This window comes from Choloepus didactylus, chromosome 6, assembly GCF_015220235.1.
Source record: "Choloepus didactylus isolate mChoDid1 chromosome 6, mChoDid1.pri, whole genome shotgun sequence".
NCBI classification, from domain to species: domain Eukaryota; kingdom Metazoa; phylum Chordata; class Mammalia; order Pilosa; family Megalonychidae; genus Choloepus; species Choloepus didactylus.
In genome coordinates this window covers 76,719,108-76,745,150 of record NC_051312.1, presented here as the reverse complement: position 1 = coordinate 76,745,150, position 26,043 = coordinate 76,719,108, and the positions used below count along the sequence as shown (strand labels likewise).

Genomic DNA, 26,043 nt, shown 5'->3' with positions numbered 1-26,043 from the left:
AATAAGAGTAACACATAACACATGTTTGACTTTGATAAACAATTTCCTATCAAACATGCTCTTTTGCTTGTAAACATGTTTTTCACAAAGGCCCACCAAAAGTTAATCCAAAAAGCCCACCAGAATTATTACCACCGAAAATGCCCACTAAAAGACGGTGAATATACTCCCCCCACTACTGATGAGCTCATGTTGTTTCTGAGGGCTTGTTTGCATGCACTGAGACAGACAATCGCAATCAAAAGGGGTAAACACTTGCTGTAGCCCGCAGCTGTGAACAACTTACATGACCCATAATGTAATGTGTGAAGGCACTTTGGGCACAACTTATCAAAATATGAATGACGGAACTGCAAGTCAACAGAATACGGGAGAGGTCTACCTGAGCACCCAAGGCTCTGGTTAGCCCATAAGCCAAGGCTCTGGTTAGCCCATAAGCCAGATCTGACCTTGCAGAGCACGGATCAAGGATCAGAGTCTCTTGGGACTGCACAGACCTGGTCAGCTGTGGGTCTCGGGCAGACCAGAAGACAACCCCTGTGTGGTATGCACACACTCGATGACATTCTGAACCCAAGATTTAGAACGAAACATTCATTCCTCCAATCACCAAATCTAGACAATTTTTTTTTGTTATTTACTACTCTTTTTGTTTGATTTGCATTTGATTTATTCTTATATTCTGTCACTGAGCATTAACCAGGCTGAGCCCTAAGGTACAATGGTGAAGAAGGTGCTGCTGTTTAGTTGGTGCTGAACCAGTAAGTGAGTCAGAGAAGTAAACATACAATTACAAAATGACAAATATCACTCAGTGTACTTTATTATAGTGCCACCAATTTCATAATTGCTAGCACACATGTTTTTTAAGCAGACTCTACATTCTGTTAATTCTTCCCCGATAACAAGCTTCTTACTCTCATCTCTTGGTCTCAATTTACATTTCCATTGCCACTGATGTTGGCCTAGTCCTTTAATTTGGAATTATTATTGTAAGAACTTTCTCACTGTTCTCACTGCTTCCAGACTCATACCCCACTACCTCCATTACAAACAACTGCAAGTACAGGACAAATCTGATAAAATTTAGAATAGATGCAGCAATGATGTTGTGGCAATAATTCTGAGCAAACAGCAGTTCTACAAAACGGAATAGGGCAAAAGCAAAATGATGCATAGTATATTAGATAAAAGCAGTGTTCAGCAAACTTTTTCTATAAAGGGACAGATGGTATATTTTAGACTTTGCGGACCAAGAAGCAAAATTAACAATATTACAAAGATAATTATATAACAAGGAAAAACAGTTTTTTCACAAATTCTTAGTGATGAAATTTAAACATAATAATGCTATGTGAGAATAAGTTTTTTGTAATACATGTCTCCTGATGAGGAAATGGAATCTTTTGGGGGGTGAAGATATTTCACTTATTGCTCAAAGTTAGTGTTCCTTTCCATCAACATTGATTGCAAATGTCTTTCTGTTAAATCAGATCCAAAATGAGATTTTATGTATTTCATTTTGATACGGTTTTTCACAGAGATACTGCTTGCCAAATTCTGTTGTCACTTCACAAGTAAAGATTCTAATTGAGCATATTCATCATTTGGAAGTCATCTATACAATTCTTTTAGGGTCTTTTTTTGAAATTTGCTTTTAACAAGTCATTACATTACACACTAATGACTTTCCAACTGAAGGTTACATGGAATAGTTATGTCCAGAAAAGTGCATGAAGTTCACTGTGGACATTACTGATTCAATAACAAATAGTAGAGTCAAATATTTCCCTTAAGTACCTGATGGTGAATATTACAGTGAAAAACCATAGGCTTTAAAACATTTTTGCATTTTCACAAAGTTTTGTAAATTTGTCCATCTTAGCCTTTTTCTGTTCCACATGTGCAGAAATAAAATAAAAAGAATAAGACAGAGGCTTTTGGAGTCAGCTGAGCTTAGAGTACTGGAAAGGGGCTATGCTGCAAGAAGGGTTGTGCACAGAGCTGGGCACCAACTACTCCACTCTTGATTGACAAAACTTGGAAGCTGGGGAAAGGCTCTGAAAAGGAATTGCTTTGCCTTATTTTTATTTTTCCTTTTTTTTTTTTTTTTTTAGCTTGTATTCTTTTTATAAAACTATTCTAAGTAGTTCATTAGAGAAAGCCTCATATAGTTTCAGTTCGCAGCTGGACCCAGGCAAGGGTAGAGCTAAGACAGGCATGACAGGCAAAGCAATGAGACAAGTGGGAAAGATAATTCCATAAAGGAATGGGGGGAGGTCCCAGCTCAAGTGACAGCCCTCCCTCAGAGAACTCAGATTTCTGGGGCTGGAAAACAGAAACAGCCCTGGCAGAGAAAGGGGCTGCTGAGAATTAGAGGCACTGCATCTCTTTCGCTGCTGGGGAGCTGCAGGCTGACAAAAGAAACCTGCTGGACAGGATAGGAAAAGCACAGAGACTAAAGGTTTCACAGGAGGGTCTGACAGCCTTCTGGGTCTCATTCGCAGGGAAACAAGATACAGATTACACCCTCATCCAGAGACCTGGGCATGCCTGGATTGGGAAAAAATGATTGGGGTCAATCATACCCTGAATAAAAAGGTTACACAGAGGCAGGCAAGAACTAGAAAACAAGAGCTAAAAAGTTCTGATCAATGAAACAGAAGCTATGCTAGAGGTCAAGAATAAGTTGAACTGAACACCAAAAACACATAGAGAAGAAAGCCAACCAACAAGAAAACCCTAGATAAGATGAAAATGACTTCTAGAATAAAGTAATCAAGGAAATCAGAAGCCTAGACAGCAAAAGATCACAAGTCATACCAGGAAACACAAAAATATGGACAAGCCAAAGGAACAATCAAATACTTCATCTGAGATATAGCTGTTGAAATAATGAATTAAAGATGTTCAAACAAATCATCTAATTCAAATTAGTAATCTGAAGGGAAACGTGGCAAAAGACATGAAGGATATAAAGAAGACACTGGGTGACCATAAGGAAGAATTTGTAAGCTTGAAAAAACAAATGGCAGAACTTATGGGAATGAAAGGCACAACAGAAGAGATGAAAAACAAAATGGAGATGTACAACAGCATGTTTGAAGAGGCAGAAGAAAGGGTAAGTGAACTAGAATACTTTCCATCTGAAAACATACACACAAAAGAACAGATGTGGAAAAGAATGGAAAAACATGAGCAGGGTCTTAGGGAACTGAATGACAAAATAAAACAGACAAGTATACATGTTATGGTTATCCCCAGAAGTAGAAGAGAAAGGAAAGGGGGCAGAAAGAGTAATAGAAAAAGTAATCATTGAAATTTCCCAACTGTGTTGAAAGACATAAACTTAGAGTTTCAAGAAGTACAGCATACCCCAAACAGAGTAGATCCAAATAGACCTACTCCAAGAGACTTTCTGAACGGAATGTCCAATGTCAAAGACAAAGAGAGGAATTCTGAAAACAGCAAGAGAAAAGCAATCCATCACCTACAAGGGAAGCTCGATAGGACTATGCATGGATTTCTCAACAGAAACCATGGAGGAGTGAAGGCAGTGGCATGATATATTTAAGATATTGAAAAGAGAAAAACTGCCAACCAAGAATTCTATATCCAGCAAACCTGTCCTTCAAAAATGAGGGAGAGTTTAAAACATTTTCAGATAAACAGACTCTGAGAGAGTTTGTGAACAATAGAACTGCTCTACAAGAAATACTAAAGGGAGTGCTGCAGGCTGATAGGAAAAGACAGGAGAGAGAGTTTTGGAGAAGAGTGTAGAAATGAAGACTATCATGAAGGGTAAAAGGAGAGAGAGAAGAAAATAAGATATGACATATAAAATAAAAAAGACAAAATGGTAGAAGAAAGTACTGCCCTTACAGTAATGTTAATGGATTAAACTCCCCAATAAAAAGACATAGACTGGCATATGGTTTTAAAAACAGGACCCATCTATATACTGTCCACAAGAGACTCACTTTAGACAAGAGGGACAAAATAGGTTAAAAGTAAATGGTTGGAAAAAGCTATTTCACACCAACCACCATAATACAGCGGGAGTAGCTAGAGTAATAGATGAAGTAGACTTCAAATGTAAAACAATTAAAAGGGACAAAGAAGGACAGTATGTATTTTAAAATGGACAATTCATCAAGAAGACATAACAATCATAAATATTTATGCACCTAGATTAGACTAGGTGCTTTCAGACTACATGCTTGCACCCTTCCTGATAGCCTCCATTTGTACACTCTTCTCAAAACCTCGCTCTTCTGTCTTTTCCTATCACCCTGTGGCACTCCCTTTGGCATTTCTTTCTTTGAATAACTTTATAAATTATTATCCAAGTCTTTCAAGCTCATCAGTTTGTATCTGGGGAAGAAACTTGGTGGTGCAACAATAGCATTTTTTCTTCATCATTTCTTCAGCATTTTCTTCTAGATATGTATTAATAAGTTTTAATCTCACATTTTTAAATGAAAGGTTCTTTGATGTTCACCTTCCCATCTTAATTGCGTGCTCCATAAGGTCAAGGACAATATACTAATTTTACTACTGAATCACCAGTTTTCGGTACATATTAGACATCCAATAAATATTTGTTGAAAATGAATGAACATTAAAAATGTATTTTTAGAATTTCTTCATTGGCCACTGAAATATGTACTACAATTGCTCCTCCTCCAAATGCTAGAAAAGGAAGAGAAAGAGGATGGAGGAAGGAAGAATGGCAGAGAGAAGTCAAGTAAACATTATTACTCTCAAACTACCTTCTGATGCTATCCCAAGTAAGCATGGGAAGTATCAGGGATTTATATTATATACTAAACAAAGAGAAGGTTATCAAGGGGAACAATAAATAGCTCTTCTTTTATGTCCATTGCATCTACTTCTCTATAATTACTTGTTAAGAACATGGGTCATTTCCATAGAGCAGAGTGTACAAGGAATGTTCCATCCTCATCAACAAAAATGAAAAATCTCAAGTTATATATATGGCAAGAGAAAAGGAAGGTCAGCATTTTAAATATGTCTTGTGGACAAATGGAAGCACATGTGTGTGGGCAACATGCTAGGTACAAAGAAAACAATAATGAACAAGTCAGATATCTTACTGCTTTCAGGGAGAAACATGCAATCACAAGTTTGTTTCATAAGGACTGTGTGAAAATAAGTTCAGAGGTCTCTGTAAGAAAATTTAACCACCTAGGAGAAATTTTATCCCAAGGCACGGACTTCACTTCAATTCTCATTCCAGAAAGTCTGAATTTTGAGACAATCAGTCAGACTTCATCTCCTAATCTGAAAGTGGTATTAACAGCTTCCCAACCAATAGCCATCCCCAACCAACCGCTATGGTTTCCATTAATATTCTCCACTTGGTCCAGACAAGAATTCATGGGTTCCCTTCCTCATGGCTGAAAACTGTTCCTAGGTCAAGGTCAGAGTCATTCCTGAGAACCAGACCCATTATAATCCAGTAAGGGAAGTGGAAAAGATGACGGTCATGCTATTCTAACCTCTAAACTGACGTAACACTGAGTTCTGTCCCTTTGTTCTTAAACCCTCCCGTGTGCAGGAGAAGATGGAGCTGCAATAAAGATTTTTCTCCAATTACGGGAGTACAGAACCTGCATGAATTTTTGCACCCAGGGATCGCTCCAAAACTCACACCTGTCAGAAAGTGAATCTTTCACTTTACACCAGGAAGAGGAAGCGTTGGGGGAATCATTTTCCTACATCAACAGCAGGGACTGAAGCGGTCCCTAGATGCAGCCAGGAATTCTCTAGAGTGATTAACACAAGCCCAGCCTAGAACTTCTTTACAGGGACCAACCCAGCCATAGCCCAGAATTTACCTGGGGTGCAGACACAGCCCCAAGTTAAAGGTGTTTTTGAGAATGTAACACAGGCTCCACAGCTATGTGGAACAAGACAACCTGGCCCACAGAGTCTTTGGAATGACCCACATGGACACAGCCCAGGGCTTCTCTGGGATGACTTGCACCGATAAAGACATAATTTAGGATTCCTCTGGCATCATTCATTCAGCCCTAACCTAAGGTTTCCCTGAGGTGACTGATGAAGGCCAGAGATTCTCTGGAATGTGATTCAGGCAAGTGTCACTCACAGAAGGTGAGTAAAGGGTGAGATCAGGGAACAGGCTTGAAATTCCTGGAAAGAGGATGATGGGTCATCCCCAAAAAAGTGTCTGCCTTGACACATTTCTGAGAGATAAGAAAGGAGATAAAGAGTCTCAAATAAAGAACGTGGAGTTTTACGGGGCTTGACAAATAAGAGATGCTGCGAAAGGACAGAAAGGAATGATAATAATACATGTATTGTACTTCAGAATGTTTGAAGTGCACATATATTGGCTCATTTCCTTCTCACAACCACCCAGAAAGGGGGGTAGGACATTTATTATTATCATCAACATTCTCCAGTTGAGAAAACCACAACTCAGAAAAAGTCATGCCACTAGCTCGATGTCTCAAAGGTAAAAAATAATAAACAGGACTTTAAGAACTATGACTCTGAAGTCTGGTGCTCTTGACATTTTAATTATGTGGCCTCAGACTATTATGGGTATGGTTGTTTCACAAAATTTCTTATGTTAGCTAGTTCTTCCTGCTGACAGAGATGAGCTGAGCAGGCAACTTCAACCTCGTCTACATTTTCCTGTGACTTAATCCACCTGACCCTTCCAACTAAGGATCCCTCTCTTCCTTTCTTGAGCGCTACATGGACAACCACACTTATCACAGGCTTTGTGCTTTCCTATCCCAGCAGTAGAACAGTAACTGAATTATGCTGCATCGATAAGACCTTTTCAACATAGCTACACTCACAGTTACAGGAAAGTCAATTCTCCAAAATATTCCCAGCAAATTCCCCTCTACCTAGTAGGGGAAAGAAGAAATAACAAATTAGAAAGAGAACAGAATGATGAGAAATATTAAAGAGAAAAAGATGGGATGATTGAACAGAGGAAGGAAATATAAAGGAGAGGGGGAAGATGGATTTATGACTCCGGGAAGGAGGCAGATGAAAAGTTCTGAATCATGTTTTCATACTGTGTTTCTTGCAACCTAAGGAAATACATGAAGGGCCATTTCAGGGGATAGAGAAAGGTGAAAGTTGTGAGTCCCTGTCCCTTGGTCAGAGTTACTGGATCTAAGTATTGGGACTACTTGTAAGATTTGGTTTGGAAAAAAGAAGTGAAGGGGTTCCCTTGCTTTAAAAGTTGAAAAAGCTGCTGTTAGGCATATGTGAAATCCCTCATCTTCAGTAATTGAACATGCAGAGATTTTCTTTTATAATTTCTGAACTTTGGGCCTGAGAACCTTTACTTCCTAGCCTTTTTTACAGGTTGGTCAGTGTTCTATATGGTGTCATCTGTTTGTGTGTCTTTAGGAAATTTATAAACTATGCTGTGCTGCAGTTTTCCTCTGGTTTCAACTGTCAGGGGTTAGTATCTACACCTCAAACCTATGATCTTCTTAGAAAAGGCCTGAAGCTAATCAGGTTGTGATTCAATGCGTTTGGGCTTCTTTCAAGAAACCTCCCACTCAATGAAGAGTATAGGGACCGATAATAGTTTAATAGTAAATAGCACTCAAGACAGAATTCACCTTTAACACATTTTTACTAAAGGAGCACTTAAGGTAAAAGGAACACGTTTATAATGTAAAAATTAATTGAAATGTTACCAAGCCTGGGAGCCCCCACTCCTTCAGATGCACCTGGACATGAGATCAGAGAGCTCCTCCTTGTCTCAGTTACAGAGAATTTATAGCACTTTTTGGTTTACATTCAATCAATTCATATTTTAACATTAAATTCTGTTTGATGAACATGAATGTCTTACAAAGCGAAGTATCTCAATCCATGAGTGGTTCAAGATCAAAGGAAGGTATTCACATTATCAGAGACTTAGCCTTCAATGCCCATAAAACTCTACTGATAATATTTTCACTAATTAAGCTATCATTTACATAAGAGCAATATAACAGAATTTTACATGTGTAAAGACTAAAAATTAAAAAAGAGATTACTATTACTTGTCTCTAACTTGTTAATATAGTTTTTTTCATTTTATTCTATGATTAGTTTAGGCATTACATCATATTGATAAATATACATTTGATTAGGACTGTATTCAACCTAATTACATTATTTACGGCTTCTCTATGGTTAAAGTAACAGCTGCAGCCCATCTGTTTTCACAGAGGACCAGGTGAATTACATGTTGTCTATTTCTAAGAAGGGTGAGAGGGTCTTTCTGCTTTCTTGAAAATATTCACAGTTCTTTTAACTGTTTAGCTTCTCCTTCAGTATAATTTTCTAATATGGGACTTGAAGAGTCTGAATCATCTGATCTAGTTATTATAGTAAGGCCTTTCCACTTTTTATCATTTGGAAATTGTACTGGAGTGTTTTTAGGTAAACGTTCTGTGAAATATGCTTGTATATCAGAAGGAATAACTGATTTTTTACTATCAGAACAGAAAACATCAGGTGGTATATGAGAGCAGCATAGAGAGGAGTCAGCGTTCTCATTATCAGATTCCTCAGTAGAGATATTATCCTGTGATACAACGCTCATGGGTTTTGGTTACTCTTCATTGGATTGCTCTCTATCTATGAAACACTGCTTTAGGTAAAGTTTTTGAAGCTATTGAAACTGTTCTAAAGGCAATAATAATAATAATAATAATAATGACAATAAGAAATCACGTTTGTATAGCACTTTTTCTTTCTACACTTATTTCCGTATCTTTCACCAGACAATAATTTAGAACACTCTGAAAAGGATTTTTACAAACACTTAAACAAATAATTGTGATTCATTATCATTAGGAATTTCATGACAATTAATCCCAATAACTTTTTGAGACAAATATTCCTATATTGGGCCAATTTATTAAAATAAATGTTAATTAGTAATTATACAAACATTTTGTTGTTGCTTACTAGGTGCCAGGCAATGTAATGGGGATACAATGATGAATAAGACTTGGTTTGGGTCCTCAAGGAGTGCATACTTTGCAGGAGAGGCCGTATATATATAACTAATTATGATACAAACCCACCGTTAAAATAAGGGCTTTTAAACATTACAAGGAACACAAGGGAAAGAGTAATTAACTTCACCCTGAGGGTGATGGCGGGTGGCGGGGGTGGGGGGGTTGGTTCAGAAAAGGCTTTCAAGAAAGTTGACATTAGATCTCGATTAAGGAATGAGTGTCTCTATGGTTTATCTGCTTTTCACTAAGGCATTAGATGAACTCTTTCAGGAGATTACTATTGCTACACTAAAGAGATGTGCTCCAGATGACATTACATATAACTGTGTTAATTTATATTCAACCCATGTCTGAAATGATTTAAGGTCATTGATCGTAAAAAATAGATGGCTTTGTAATAGGATGAACAAATTTGCCCAGGAAGTATAGAATTGGGAGTTGGCTTAAGTTATGTGCTTCAAGGTTTGGGTCTGTCCTAGGAAACATTTTGATTAAATATTGGAGAACAGAGGACCTCCATGGCACAATCAGTGATGAAAATCTATTATAATAAAGCTTTAATGCTATCTTTTCAGGCTAGACAGAATACAGCAAAAACTTTAAGTAAAATAAATACATCTTCAAAGTGGAAACCTAATGCATCACCTATTTAATAAAAAATCAACAACATCACTCAGAGATCTTACCTGACCATAGGCTCAACTACAGATTCAAAAGGGTCATCAAACTCCAGTGAAAATAATTAAACATTAGGCTACATTAATTACCAAGCACATAGAGTTAAGCACTCTGCTAGGTGAAAAGAGACAACGATGAGCTGACAGATTTGTCCTCATGATGTTAACAATTACACAGTGAAAACAGATGCACATATATAGAAGCTCATATACACAATTATAAAAGTGCCCAAACACAGGTTAGCACAGTGTGCTATAGAGAGAGAAAGGATAGTCCTTGATTCTGCCAGGAGAAGACAGGGAAACTTCACAAAGAAGTTAATGTTTCAACTCAGACTACGAAGGTAGAGTTGCAGGGATTTGTTTTTAACTAGGGAATTGAATAGGCAAATGCGAGGAGGTGTGAGAGAACATTATGTATGAAAGGACCAGCAGAGTATTTTAGTGTGACTGGACCATTGTTTGTGTAGGAGATTTGAAGCTGGACAAAGAAAATAAGCAGAGAGGAGGGAAAAGGACCCTGTTAAGGAGTTTGTACTTTATTCCAGGGGCAACAGGAAGTATTTGAAAGGTGGTAAGCATGTAAGTGGCTTATTCAGAGTTGCGACTGAAAGATTTCTCCAAAATGGTGAATGGTTTGAAGAGAATAAACTAGAAGCAGGTTCCTACAATATTCCAGATCAGAGAAAATAAGAGTCAGAAATTAAAGACAGTGGTGGCAGGTAAGGAGAAGGTGACACTGAATCAATATTTAGGAGGAAGAATAAACAAATTTGGGGGGTGGATTAAAGCATTATATCCCAGTTTCTGGATTCAACAACTGGGTGGTGCCATTTACTGAAATATGGTAGACACAAGGAAGAGGCTTGAAGTAGAGGAAGATGAGTGAAATTTATAACTCTTATCACTCCTTAAATCTGAATAATGAATGAGGCTATATGATATTTTTTGTGTCTAAATTCCTTATGAATGGGGATCACTGTGCCTAAATTATCTCTTTATATTTACATATTTCTCTGATTATCACATTTTCTTCATTATTCATTCAATAACAATATATACAGCATCTACCTCGCTAGGCATTGGGATAAAAATCAAATGACACAATTTCTACTCTCAAGGATATACCATCTAGAGTATGAGACAGAGGCATAAATTAATGGTTATTCCATATAAGGATTATGAATTACTATCCCAGATCTCCAGTGTTGCTAAAACACTGAAACTTCTTGCTCATCTTTAGAAATTGTCTGGCTTTTTGATCTCTTACTACCACCCTATCACAAAAAGCCCTGCTTGCCCTCACCTGTGGGCCGGGACTGAGAGAGTAGAAGGAACTGCTGCCTGATGGTAAATCCATACCCTGGAGTCAGGCTTCCCAGCATGTATATCCTGATGCCAACTCTTGCTAGGTGCGTAACCTCGGGGAAAGTGCTCAACTGCTCTGTGCCTCGGGTGTAAAATGGGGATAATAGCACCTATATCTTCAGGTTGCTGTGAGAATTAAAAAGATACATGGAAAACACTTAGAATACTGTCTGGCACTCATTTAGTGCTCAATAAATGTCAGTTCTTACTATGAATATAACTGATAAAGATATTTTCGTAGAAGAAATGATGTCCTGGTTGAGTTTTTAAAAATGAATAGGTGTCAGCAACTTTAACAATTTCCTCCCTTCTTTGCTCTTTATCTCCCTCCTTAATTCACCACCCTGACTTCTCCTCCAGTACCTGCTCAGACCTCTGCTCAAATATCACCTTCTCCCTGAAGCCTTTCCGGACACTCCCCACACCCCAAATGTCTACCTCCTTCTCTGCTGCCTTGTTCTTTTCCATCACTCCATCTAACAAACTGTATGTTTGACTTTCTTATTATCTGTCTTCCCTACGAGGTGAGTCCTCTGAGGGCAGAGATTTGTGTTTTGTTTACTGATGTATCATCCCCAGAATCTACAACAGCGCCTAGCACATATATGATAATAAATATTTATTTTATTAAGTTCGTGATTCTTTTGTCTTAGAGACTGAATAGCAGGGGCAACAGAGACTTTGGGCAATTGTCTGGATAAGAAGTGGTCTTTATGATAAGGCAGTTCAAGTGCTATCTTGTAATGATAGTAACATCTAGCATTTATTGATAATTTACAATGTGCCAGACACCATGCTAAATGCTTTGGATTTGTTCTTCCATTTAATTTTACAGTCATCAGAAAGAACTTCAGTGTCGCAATTTTTGAAGCTGAGTTGTTGATGGAATGAAGAAACTTTCTGCTTCTTTTTCAGAGTATTTAACCTCATTAGTCACACTTGCATATTTGAGTTCAACTTTATTAACATGTAAAACTTCAGCTCTGAATTTCTTAAGAGTCAAGAGTGTATCCTACACAAGTGAACCAAAGAAGTTAATGAAGGATTTTATGCTTAACATGTCTAGATTCTCTCTATGATTCAGAGACTATCTTGAGTCTGTGTTTCCTTTGCCTAATCACATACAGCCATGTGGAGAATAGTTGGACCTGGGATCAAGATAAATCTCATGTTCTCTATTGTGTGTTTTCCTGTTCAGAATTCAATTTTCTGAATTTGGAAACAGTGATTATTTCAACCTACTGAAATCTTCCTGAGAATGGGCTTCTCAAGATTGGGACACATTCAGGTCTCCTCCTCAGGAAACATCTTGTTGTTGTTTGTTCATTTTCCATGATTTTTTCCTTCCCACCCTTTCATTTTGCAGAAAGGATACTCTGTGTGACCTCACCACCTTTCATTGTGCATCAAACCTCTCTCTTCAGAAATGCTTGGGTCTGGCTTCTTTTTTAGTACCACTGACAGTTATAGAGCAATAGGATAGGAGACGAAAGTGAATATGTAACTGTGACCATTTCCTATAGAGCAAGTCCTATAAATACATATATATATGATGTGTCTTAATTCAGTAATTAAAAAAAAAAGTGTTCTTCAAAACAAGCTGTGAGCCCAATGGTTAGATTTGTTGTTTTATGTTTTTTTTTACATTTTGGAGAGTACAGTTGTTTGATCATCAACAACTAGAATAAGAAAAGTGAAGAATGGGACTGTGGAGATTCCCTTTGTAAGGTATAATACAGGTAAAAATAACCTATGGAAACTTCTACCTTCTGGAGGCTTGAAAGTCCAGTGAAATCCTGGGCAGAAGAATGCCGTGGGGAAACTGGACAATTGTCCATGAGTTTGTTCTTGTGAGCTTCTCAGCCCTGTCGCCTGAACTACAGGCTCTACTGTTTCTCCTTTTTTTGACCATTTACCTGGTTACCCTAATGGGCAATGTCCTCATCATCCTGGTCACCACAGCTGACTCTGCCCTTCAGAGTCCAATGTACTTCTTCCTCAGAAACTTGTCCTTCCTGGAGATAGGTTTCAACTTGGTCATTGTGCCCAAGCTGCTGGGGACCCTGATCATGCATGACACAGCCATCTCCTTCCTTGGCTGTGCTACTCAGATGTATTTCTCCTTCTTCTGTGGGGCTGCTGAGTGCTGTCTCCTGGCCACCATGGCATATGACCGCTATGTAGCCATCTGCAACCCTCTGCGCTACCCAGTCATCATGGGCCACAGAGCCTGTGCCCAGCTGGCAGTTGCCTCCTGGTTCTCAGGGATTCCAGTTGCCACTGTGCAAACAACATGGATTTTCAGCTTCCAATTTTGTGGCCCCAACAGGGTGAACCACTTCTTCTGTGACATCCCCCCTGTCATTGCATTGGTCTGTTCTGATACTTCTCTGCTTGAACTGGAAAGTCTGACAGCTACAGTCTTATTCATCCTCTTCCCTTTCTTGCTGATCCTGGGGTCCTATGTCCGCATCCTCTCTGCTATCTTTAGAATGCCTTCAGCCAAGGGGAAACAAAAGGCCTTCTCCACATGTACCTCCCACCTCCTGGTTGTGTCCCTCTTCTACAGCACTGCCATCCTCATGTACTTCCGGCCCCGGTCCAGCACCTCTCCTGAAAGCAAGAAGTTGCTGTCACTTTCCTACACAGTGGTGACACCCATGTTGAATCCCATCATCTACAGCTTAAGGAATAATGAAGTAAAGGCTGCACTGAGGAGGGCTGTACATAAGATCCTGGGCTCTCTGAAATTATAACAGTCTTAGATGGAAAGTACAGGGTAGAGTGCAATGATTAAAGGAAATAAAAATGAATTGCAAAATGAGTTTTCGGTCCTTTTCTTTCCAGGTTCAACAGTGTATCCAATTCATTTTTCACACCCCAACATGCATGTCAAGTAGTCATCTCAAATTTAATTTGTCCTAAAGGAGATCCATAAAACTTGCTCATATCCCCCTCTTCCATTTATCAGCAAATAATATTACCATTTATTCAGTAGCTCAAGTAAAAGCTCTAGGAGCCATCCTCATTTATCTGCTATCCCTCATCCCTCACATTCAACTTAACACCAAGCCTATCAAATTTTGTTGCAAAAATATACACTATATCCAACTTTTCTCCATCTGCACTGCTACCATCCTAGACAAGTGACAATCATTCCTTACCTTGATTATTGTAGTAGCCTCCTGGCAGATTTCCTACTTCATTCTCACTGTCCTAAGATCCATTTTCCACAGAGGATCCTGAGTAGACTTTTCAATATGTCGTCAGATCCTGTCACTCCCTTGCTCAAAAACTTTCCAAAGCTTCCCATAACAGAATAAATTCTGAAACTTTTACTAAATCTACATGCCCAACATGTGCTAGCCCCTATCCATTGTCCCAACCTTATTTGAAATCACCTTGCCCCTCTATCACATTGATAGAGTCAAATGTTTTTCAACTGTGGCTCAGAATCACCTGAAGAACTTTAAAGAAATTCTTAATGTCAGCACCTCTATTCCTGCCAACTCCCACAAAACAGCCACACAGCTATAAAATATTAACAAAACACACAAAATAGGTGTTTTAAATCTTAAGAGACCAACAACACCATTCTGGGGGAGAAAGGTGGGAGGGAAGGACACTCTGCCTTTTGTTCTCCATAAGCACATCTGCCAATTCTCTAACAGGGGAAAAGTGAGTTTTAGGATATCCTGAGTAGCAGCCTCTCTGGAATAAGAAGATGTAAATTAGAAGTTGTGGTTGCAGAGCCTCTTGGAATTGAGGGTCAAAATAATAATGATGAGGGAACCACAGAGAATTAAATCCAAAATCTTTATGCAATATCCTTATGAGTTTTTTGACAAATCCTAACTAGTTTACGCATAAGGAAAGACTCTAAGAAGCTCAAAAGAAAGTAGCACATGAGAGGTTAAGATGGGAAATTCTGAGTTTTACAAATGTTACTAAAATGAAAGTTTAAAAAATCTGAGATAAACATTTAGTAACTGAGTCTTGCTAGAGGTTGGATTTTAATGCTTGTAGACAATCTCTGGCTCTCTGTTGAGATCCCAGAAGGGTAATAATTTAAGAATTAGTGTAGAATATTTACCAAGATCAATATTCTAGGCCATAAACTTGTCTCAATAAATATAAAAGGATTCAAGTCATATAAAATATATTATATAAGCACATGGAATTAAATTAGAAACGAATAGAAAAATTTCCACAAAATCCCCCAATTTTTGGAAGTGAAATAACACGTTTCTAAATAATCCATGGGTAAAGAAGAATTTAAAAAGGAAATTAGAAAGTATGTTGGGCTGAATTAAAGTGAAAGAGCAAGATGTCAGAGTTTGTGGGATGACACTAGCACTGAAAAGAAAAAAGATTTCAAATCAATGACCTCAGCTTACACCTAAAGAAACTAGAAAAAATAAGAACAAATTAATCAGAATAAAGAAATAATTAACCATGTGGAACTCAGTGAAATAGAAAACAGAAAATCAGTAGAGAAAACAATGAATTGAAAAACTGGTTCTGTGAGAAGTGCAGTAGAATTGATAAACCTGGAGCCAAACTGAACAGGAATGTATAAAGAAGACACAGATGACCAATATCGAGAGTGAGAGAGATTAACTCATTGCAGATTCTTTGAAAAGTGAATGATAAGGGAATACTGAGGACATGGTTGAACATTGAATGTGGGTTTCATTAGCAAATTCAGATCACTGGGTCTGGCTCTGAGCTACTGTTTCAACCAACCCTGGGCAAAGGTGGCAGCAGACATTGTTTCAACCCCACTCTGACGGGATGGAAGTGCTGGAGGTTTAAAGATGAGGTGCCTCTCTGGGGCTGCTGTGAATAGGTTGCTGAAGGGTGCCATATCCTGGGTAGGCAAAGAAAGCAGACCATAGGGGAGCCATCAAAAATGCTCCTGGCTTCTTTTCTGACACTTTCCCCAAGGCTCTTTTGAGCTGGTCTGTGGCCTCTTAGTGGGTCTCTGTCTCTGTTTTGGCAGACAAGTACTGACTTGCAAAAGTCCTATCCGGGGTGATCCTCCTCCCAGAATTTGCCCTCCAAGAGGAAATAACAATCATAAATATTTATGCACTTAACCAATAATACATGAGGCAAACACTAGCAAAACTTAAAGGAGAACTAGACGTCTCTACAATAATAGATGGAGACTTCAGTGCACCACTTTCATCAATGGATAGCATATCTTGACTGAAGATCAATAAGGAAACAGAGAACTTGAATAAAATGATTTTGAAAAAAATTAGACCTAACAGACATATTCAGAACATTGCACCCCAAAACAGCAAGATATACATTCTTCTTAACTGCTCATGGATCATTCTCCAGGAGAAACCAAAGGTTATGTCAGAAAACAAGTCTCAAGAATTTAAGTAGATTGAAATTTGTCATCAGATAGATTAGCACAGGCATACATTTGCCTTAATATGCACATATAGGTTACTCTGCTCCCTTGGGAACCAGGACCCAGGACCCACAGTGGGAGTGTGCACTGAAACCACACCAAGCTGGAGAGGGGAGAGGGATGGAGGAAGAGCCAGCAAAGCCAGAGGTTTTCCTACCATTTTTAAGTTGCTTTTTTCTTTATTCAGCACTTGCCCAGTTACTACAACCCTTTAAATATTTTCTGGAGCACTGAGAAAGATGGTTCTGCCAGCTGTGCTTGTTCAAAAATTCAGTGGGGATATGGAACCCTGAAGCATCTCACTCCACCATCTTGATGACATCTCTCCAAACCAATTCACTTGCACCCCTTTCTCTCCCCATCTCTCTAATACTTGATATGGAATAATTTTAATATCTTCTTCATATCATGACACTTGAAATTAATGGGATAGTAAGCAGAATGGAAGGTTATTTCATTTCAGATATCTGTCTCATTTATTAAAAGTGCAGTAAGTGCACATGATAAAAATTAATTCTCAAAAAATAATATAAAATAAAAAGATTTCCCTCTCATTGCTGACCTCTGGTCTCCCACTTCCCTGTTCCAAAGGCAATAACTATAATCAATTTCTTTTTGAAATTTTAGAAAAGGTATAGTTATATATTTTATATTCTGTGTGTACAATACTTTTCTATAACATATTTGTTGTTTGCACAATGTATATATAATGCCCTTGTCCTTGCTTTTGCTTTTTCACATTAAAATGTCTGGGCATTTACTTCATATTAATATATATTCACAGTTGTTCAATATTCCATGATATGGAAAACCACATTTTTTATTTGGTTCCATGTTGATGGAATTAAGGTAAGTTTTCCATGCTATGGTTGTTAAAAATTGTGTTACAATTAAAAAAAACTATATTCTTTCCTACCTCTAAAATTGCATGCTTCTTAAAGCCTGAATCACATTCTCTATCTTCCATATTCACTAGCTGCCTGAATCACATTCTCTATCTTCTATATTCACTAGCTGGTTCAAAATCTGAAGGCTTCAATTTGGTCAACTTTGGGTGGGGATTACATGGTTTGCCCACATATATTCCTTAACGACCAAAGAGTAGACTAAAAAAACATCCTATATTAATTAATGTCTGGGTTGACTACTTTTCTCAGCAGTTTTGTTTTTCTCCTCTCCTGGATTTTGTCAACAGAAGTTACTCAGTCTTGTGTACTTTATTTATTTGTCCAATGCCTGGTTTCTCCTATGAAAACACAAGCTATATGAGAACAGGGTATTTCTCTGTTTTGCTCACTTCTGTTGCTCAGGACCTAGAACAGTGCCTGACATACAGCAATCACTCAACATATTCTTGCTGATATAAAGAATGATTTTTGCCTCTATGATAGGCTATATTAATATATTATAAATATGATATATTAATATACGTTGTAATATATTAACATCAATATTAATGTATCCCTTCTCAACATACCAGCCCTGTAAAACAAGCACTATTAACTTTGGCTAGGAAATATGCAAACCAAAACTATACAGCTGAACAAACAAAAATGTTAAAAATCACAAATCAGTAGTTTCAGCACTGGGATTAAATTTAATCACTTACACTACAAATCGTTTGTGCTTTTCTCTATACAATGTAACATCCTCAAATATGTTTTAATTTTTGAACTTCATTCTGTTGGTATTTGACATCGATCAGGGCCCCAAAGAACATAAGATTCAAGAAATGTCAGTTTCCCATGAGGAAGGGAAGGAAGAGGCACCAACGTGGGCCCAGGAATACCTAGGGGAAAATATAAGTGCCAGCCCTGTGACTGCTCCTGAGGACAATGGAGGCACACCCGGGAATAAATCTCCTACTACCGTTAGGACCTGGAGCAAGGCCAACCTATACAGTGAGCTCACCGCGTCTGAAACAGAGAAGGCAGAAGTGGGAGGCCACAGCTTCAGGCATTAACAGGTCACCCAGGACAGGAAGAATGACTTCCCTTGTCCCTCTTCTGGCTCTTCTGACAACAGAGCCAGGGCTCTTCAACTACTCAGGGCACGCACAAAGCACAGGGTGACAAGCAGAGCTGAGAAAGGCACATCTCCCTGCTGGGCTCAGGTAAGACTCCTCACCAAGGGTCAGATCAGCCAGGGGCCCCTCCAGGTTCACTGGCTCAACTGGACAAGGATTGGGCACCATCTGGCAGGACACCTAATTCTATCCCTACACCCGCACTGGGAAGATCCCTCCAGTTCCTCTCTTCCCTGGGCCTCAGTTGACCCTGCCTGTGTCATAGGGTAAGTGGAACTGAGGCCAAAGAATACTGAGATTACCCAGGTTTTTACCCTCTAAAAAGCTTTCTGAGTCATAAAACTTCCTGGCCCTGGTCCCCCACCAGGTCATATATCTTCCTTCAGTACTTGATTTTCCACCAAGTAACTCAGGGAAAACTTGCTTCAGTGGAACATTTGTAGGGCAGAGGACATCAAGGGACACGACCTCTCTGGGGCAACACTATTGGTGTGGAAGGCCTACGACAGCAGGGCCTATTCCTGATGATGGTAAGTCACACGATTGGCAAAGGGATGTTCCTGTGGAAGGTGTGGAGGGCCTGAAAGGAGTCCGAGGACCACCACCTCAGTGCCATCTCTTCTTCCCCTGTAGTTCCAGATGTTCTGTGGGAAACACAGCAGGCCCTTTCATCTCCCCTCCCTCCTCCTTCCATCATTCTCCACCAGCACCACACTCCAACATCTGTCATGAAAAGGAGCTTCTAGTGTAAGTGATTTCAGTAGAAGGGTGTGGTAAATATGGGATCTGGCTGACAATCCTGACTGAAAGAAAAAGGAACACCAGTGGCCAATGAACCCTCCAGGAAGAAAGATCTTTGTAAAATTTAAGTATTTATTCGTCCAGTCATTCATACAAAAATACATATTAACAGATCATTCTGGAAAGGCAGTGTGCTGAATATGAAGGTTCCTACTCTGACAGAAAGTACAACATAGCATGAGAAATTAAGGTGTAAACAGACACTCAATAGACACTGAAAAATTAAAGTATTTTTAAAAATGTACAGGAAAATCCAAAAGTTAACTAACCCTATTTAGAGATATCACAGGTGAGACAGAGCTGAGTTTTTAAGATAAGAAGGAAGAATTCAGCCAGTGGAGGATGGGGCATGTGTAGGCAGACATGATACCATGTGCAACGGTTTAGAGTGGGGCCAGCAAACTACACCCTAAGGGCCAAATTCATCCCATAACCTGTTTTTTTAGGTCCTAAAGCTAAAAAAATGATACTTACATTTTCTTAAATGGATAATAAACTCAGAAAAATAATATTTCATAGCACCTGAAAATTTTAGGAAGTTCAAATTTCAGTGTCCATAAGATTTTACTGGAACTCAGTAACACTCATTTGTTTAGGTAAAGTATGTATTTGTATACCTACTTGCATATTTTTATATGTATACTGTATATATTAGGTACGAGATATATATATAAATATATATATATATATATTTGTTTAGATATATTGAGTAGTTGCAAAAGAGATGGCATGATTCCCAAAACCATATTTACTGTCTGACGTTTATGGAAAAAGTTTACTTACTCCTGGTATAGAACAATGAATGGAAGCTTTGCACTGGAAGAGAGTCAAGTATACGGATAGTGAGAAGACCGAAGTTGAGACCTAAGAAATAGGCTGTATTCATATTGCATGCCTTTCTGAAATCCCACATTACTTTTATTATATTTTTTCTGATTATGTTTTTGAGTGGGGGCTCTGCCTTTTATCACCCATGTAAGCAAGTTGACAAATTACTGAACCACTCTAACCTTCAGTTCTTTCATCGCAAACTTGGGGAAGATTAATAATGGCATCTACATCAGACAGTTGTGGGAAGAAACTGAAAACAAAAGTGAAAACACATGACATAATGCTAATATGTATTCAGTAAATGTTACCAAGACATGGTCAACATTTTCATCACCAATGCTTTATTGCTGTTACATTAAAAATGCAGCTCACCATTGAATATTTAGAAAATCATAAAAGTATAACTGGGAAATAATCGCCTCTGTCTTCATAACTCTGGAAGGTAATTATTGCTAAAATTTTACTTAGCCCTTCAATCCTCTTTCTTCTGTACACTTATTAATGAAGTAGGAGTCTTACATGTGCAGATATGTATTCTTGTTTAATTTTCATTTAGTATTATATGGTGAGTATTATTCTGTAGCACTGAATGTTCTTCAAAAATGGCATACATGATATTTCCTTAAATATTTCCTCAAATGCCTGCATCATAATTTACCTACTCAATTATGGATTAATGGATGTTTCCTATTTCTCACTGTAATGATTTGGCCCTGAACACACTTCTATGTAAAATCATTATCTTCATATCTGCATATCACTAGAAAATCATCAATTGCATTTTCAAAATCACACATGTATTAATGTAATGATACTCATATTTTTAAAATTTTACTTCTGTGTTTGGGGCTATTTCCCACTTCTTATTCCTAATATTGCATATTTTTGAGTTCTCCATTTATTTCTTCATCAGATTTGCCAGCACTTGGCCTCTATTTTAAATATTTTAAAAGGGCAACTCTTAAATTTCTTTACCATTTTACAATTTTTAATTTAATTTCTCCTTTTAGTTCTATTTCCTCCATTCTTTGTCTCTTTGAATTCTAAGTTTATTTGAAAACCAAATTAATTTATTTTTATTATTTTATATGAAAATAAGTCTCAAATCTCCCCTCCAAATTTTATAAACCTAAGCCCACTATGTTTTATCATTTTGTTTTGCCAGCAGAAATCTATTGCTCTTCTGAATTCTTGTTTTTTCTTGTAAGTAGCCTCAAAGGTTTTGGGGTATGATTTGTGTGGTTTTGCCTTTTCATTTTACTTGTTTGCAGTCTGAATGCTTAAAGGAATTTTCTCTACCCTCAAAATTAAAAGAAAAATAACACAAAGATAAAGACTTATTTGTGTGAATATATTTCCATTTATTTTGTAGTGTACTAAGGAATTCTCTCATCTTACTTTACATCACTGACGGTTATTATTTTCCTTATTTCTCATCCTTCTGCTTTGATTTCTCAACCTGGAATTCCTAATACATTCCTTTATTTTTAATTCCTGAATTTAAAAATTTCTCCTATCATTTTGATCTCTTCATAATTTTCCCAATGCAGCTACAAATTCTCAAAAATTTCCTTATTCAGTTTGCTTCAGTATCCAGCACTATTTTTCAGTCTTTTCCTTTGGAAATCACATTTTTATTTCCAGCTAATTTTATCTGTGCAAATTTATGATGTTCATGACTGCCTCTTTGATAGTCAATCTTTTCCTTTAATTTTGTTGAGAGTATAGATTAAGGATGTTTACATGTTTCTCGTATTTCTTCCAAATTTTTTCAGAAAGGGACATCTCCTTTGTTACCTTGGATATGACCTGTTAATTTAACTTGTGTTCATATCTCATGTGACTTTACTCTGCTTGCTTATTCTGAAATTCAGAGGACTGGGGTGTTTTATAATAAAAATTAAATAGTTTCTAATTGATATACTGGGTTTAGTATATTATTTATTCTTTTTTTAAAAACTGTTTTGATTTTGTGTGTGTATGTGCATGTGTGAGATTGAGCAAAGACAAATATAGTTTGCTAAAGTCCTGAAACAATTTTTTATTGAAATTGTAGCCTTTGCTTCATGTACTTTGTAGTTCTGTCTTTTCAGTGCTGAAGGGAAGTCCAAGGTCAGTGTGAGTAAGCATTATTTTTAAGAATTGATATTTTTCCTGCATGGATGCTGTGATGTTTTAAATATTCTCGAAAATCAAATTGTTGACCAGAGCCTCACTGGTTGTTTGCCTTTCTTCACTGATTTTTCCTGCTGCTTCATGAATTCTTGTTATTGTCTAATTCATTTTACTCAGCCGGTAAAGTATTCATTTTCTTTCTTGCTATTTATTATTTGTACTCTGTTTGTTTGGTTTTCTTCTTCAGGAACATTAATTACTTGTTAGTTTGACTTCTGTTTTCTGTTTTCCAATTTTTTCTTATTTTCATCTGTATCACATTTTCTGTACCTTCTGTGAGAGCACCTCAAGCTTGTCAATATAATTTTTCTATTTTAGGCGGGGTCAAGTCTAGACTTTATTTCACCAGTTAAGATTTTATTTCTAGTATTGTAACTTTTTATTATAATAGTCTCATAATCATATATAATTCCCTATTAATTTGTTCCTAACTCTTAGCCAAATTCTTTTTCATCTCTGTGGCCTAGAAAACCTTCATATGCTACAGTAAGTGTCCTTTCTCCTAATACGATGCCAAACTACATTTCTTCTTCTGTACATTTCTTCTATTGTGACCTTCATCATGATATATTACAATTGATTGCTTAAATATCTCCTCCTTTAGATTCTAAACTCCAGCGACCAATCAGATAATTGCATCACCTGGACCTCAATAGAAGTTGTAAAATATTGTATTTTCTTCATATAATTTAAGATTCTTCCTCATATTTCATTTTTTTTAATTTTAATTTTTATTGAGATTGTTCACATACCATACAATTATCCAAAGATCCAAAGTGTACAATCAATTGCCCCCGGTATCTTCATAGAGCTGTGAATCCATCACCACAATTAATTTTTGTTCAATTTTTAGAACGTTTTCATTACTCGAGATAAGAAATAAAGACAAAGAAGTGAAAAGAAAAAAAAAAAAACAAAAAACGGAAAAGGAAACTCAAATCCTCCCATATCCCTAACCAACCCCCCTCCATAGTTGACTCATAGTATTGGTATAGTATATTTGTTATAGTATTGATATAGTACATTTGTTACTGTTTATGAAAGAATGTTGAAATACTACTTACTGTAGTATATAGTTTGCAATAGGTATATATTTTTTCCCTATATGTCCCTCTATTACTAACTTCTAGTTGTATTGCCATACATTTGTTCTGGTTCATGGAAGAGATTTCTAATTCTCTTACAGATAATCACGGACATTGCCCATCGTAGGATTCAGTTTTATACATTCCCATCTTTTGACCTCCAACTTTCCTTCCAGTGACAAAAATGACTCTGAGCTTCCCCTTTCCACCTCATTCATGCACCATTCAGCACTGTTAGTTATTCTCACAACGTGCTACCATCACAACGTGCAAAAGGAAAGATAAGCTTAAATCAAAATAGAATAAAGAGTCACACAACACCAACGTCAAGTGTCTCACACCCCTCCCCTATTCCCACCCCTTATCTGCATTTACCTTGGTATATGGACTTTGTTACATTAAAGAGCATATAATACAGTGATTCTGTTAATTATAGTCTCTAGTTTATGTTGATTGTATCCCTCCCCCAATGCCTCCCCATTTTTAACACCTTGCAAGGTTGACGTTCACTTGTTCTCCCTCGTGAAAGAACATACTTGTACATTTTACCACAATTGTCGAACACTCTAGGATTCACCGAGTTACACAGTCCCAGTCTTTATCTTTCCTCCTTTGTTCTGGTGTCCCACATGCTCCCAACCTTCCTCTCTCAACCATATTCATAGTTACCTTTGTTCAGTGTACTTACATTGCTGTGCTACCATCTCCCAAAATTGTGTTCCAAACCTCTCACTCCTGTCTTCTCCTATCAGTCTGTAGTGCTCCCTTTAGTATTTCCTGTAGGGCAAATGTCTTGTTCACAAAATCTCTCATTGTCTGTCAGAAAATATTTTGAGCTCTCCCTCGTATTTGAAGGACAGTTTTGCGGGATATAGGATTCTTGGTTGGTGGTTTTTCTCTTTCAGTATCTTAAATATATCACACCACTTCCTTCTTGCCTCCATGGTTTCTCCTGAGAGATCCACACATAGTCTTATTAAGACTCCTTTGTATGTGATGGATTGCTTTTCTCTTGCTGCTTTCAGGATTCTCTCTTTGTCTGTGATGTTTGATAATCTGATTATTAAGTGTCTTGGGCGTAGGCCTATTCATATCTCTTCTGTTTGGAGTACACTGTGCTTCTTGGATCTGTAATTTTATGTCTTTTGTAAGAGATGGGAAATTTTCATTGATTATTTCCTCTATTATTGCTTCTGCCCCTTTTCCCTTCTCTTCTCCTTCTGGGACACCAATGATACATACATTGTTGTATTTTCTTTCGTCCTTAAGTTCCTGGAGACGTTGCTCATATTTTTCCATTCTTTTCTCCATCTGCTCCTTTGCATGCAGGCTCTCAGGTGTTTTGTTCTCTAGTTCTTGCGTGTTTTCTTTTGCCTCTTGAGATCTGCTGTTGTATGCTTCCATTGTGTCTTTCATCTCTTGTGTTGTGCCTTTCATTTCCATAGATTCTGCCTGTTGTTTTTTTGAACCTTCGATTTGTGCCTTATGTATGTGCAGTGTTTTCTTTATAGCTTTCATCTCTTTTGCCATATCTTCTCTAAACTTTTTGAATTGATTTAGCATTAGTTGTTTAAATTCCCATATCTCAGTTGAAGTGTAAATTTGTTCCTTTGACTGGGCCATAACTTCGTTTTTCGTAGTGTCGGTTGTAGTTTTATGTTGTCTAGGCATCTGACCTCCTAGGCTACCCCACTCAGGTTTTCCAAGATGAAAACAAGCTCAGGTCACAGAAGGAGGAAATATTCAGTATCCAGTTTCCCTGATGGTGTGTCTTAGAGGATTGACACACCCTGTGCTTTTCTGCCCTGCAGGTGGTGCCTGTCAGCCTGTCATGGGCTGGTGTAAGGGGGTGTGGCCTGCAGCTCTCCCTCCCCAGGCTCTAGGGTCTGGTTCTGAATGTAAGGCAGGTAGTAGAGCTGGGCCCCTCCTCTTTCCTCTTGTGAAGCTATGCCCCCTAGAGAGAGGTCATTTGCAAATAAATAGATTCTTTGTTTCTCTGACCCTGCTATCTCCACCCTTGTCTGGGTCAGAGTGCTGCAATTTTAAAATGGCTGAGGCTTTCTTTACTGCAAAGCACTGCGAGCTGAAAATGGCTGAGGTTTTCTCCATGGAGCTGCCCAGGTTGACAGAGAGAGAAAGGTACAGAAAGCCCCCAGATTCACCCGTCAGCCAGAGATATCACCTGATCATTTGGGCTCCCCATGCTGAAACAGATATGTCCCCTGACTCTCCCAAGGTCAGTTGTCTCCAAAAGCCTCTGTCTGCTTGTTGGGGTTTCACAGTCTGTATTGAGAGGTTAATATTCAAACCCAGTTGGAGCTGGGCTGAGGTACACTCGCTTGTTTGGAGAATTCTGCTCTCTAGCACCGTGAGGCTTCCGTGAGGGCGGAGCTCTCGGTTCTCGGCACAGGTCTGCAGTTTTTACTTACAGATTTTATGCTGTGATCTCGGGCATTCCTCCCAATTCAGGTTGGTGTATGATGAGTGGACAGTCATGTTTGTCTCCCCGCAGTTATTCCAGGTAATTTACTAATTTTTCTGTCATTTATGAATTGTCCCAGGGGGACTAACAGTCTTCCACGGCTCTCTATGCCACCATCTTATCTCCTCCTCCTCATATTTC

General features: G+C 38.0%; 1 protein-coding gene and 1 pseudogene across 1 annotated transcript; one reads left to right on the top strand and one right to left on the bottom strand.

Moving 5' to 3' along the window:
* LOC119536993 overlaps positions 1 to 26,043 on the bottom strand; it is a 299,931-nt pseudogene that overhangs the window by 75,743 nt on the left and 198,145 nt on the right.
* LOC119537612 (olfactory receptor 10A4) lies at positions 12,886 to 13,833 on the top strand. Its single transcript, XM_037840146.1, has one exon. It carries the CDS (start codon positions 12,886 to 12,888, stop codon positions 13,831 to 13,833), a length of 948 nt encoding a protein of 315 aa, XP_037696074.1.

Bases quoted from the DNA above. Each gene is read 5' to 3' on its own strand.
- LOC119537612 (XM_037840146.1), top strand. From the start codon at position 12,886: ATGCCGTGGGGAAACTGGACAATTGTCCATGAGTTTGTTCTTGTGAGC.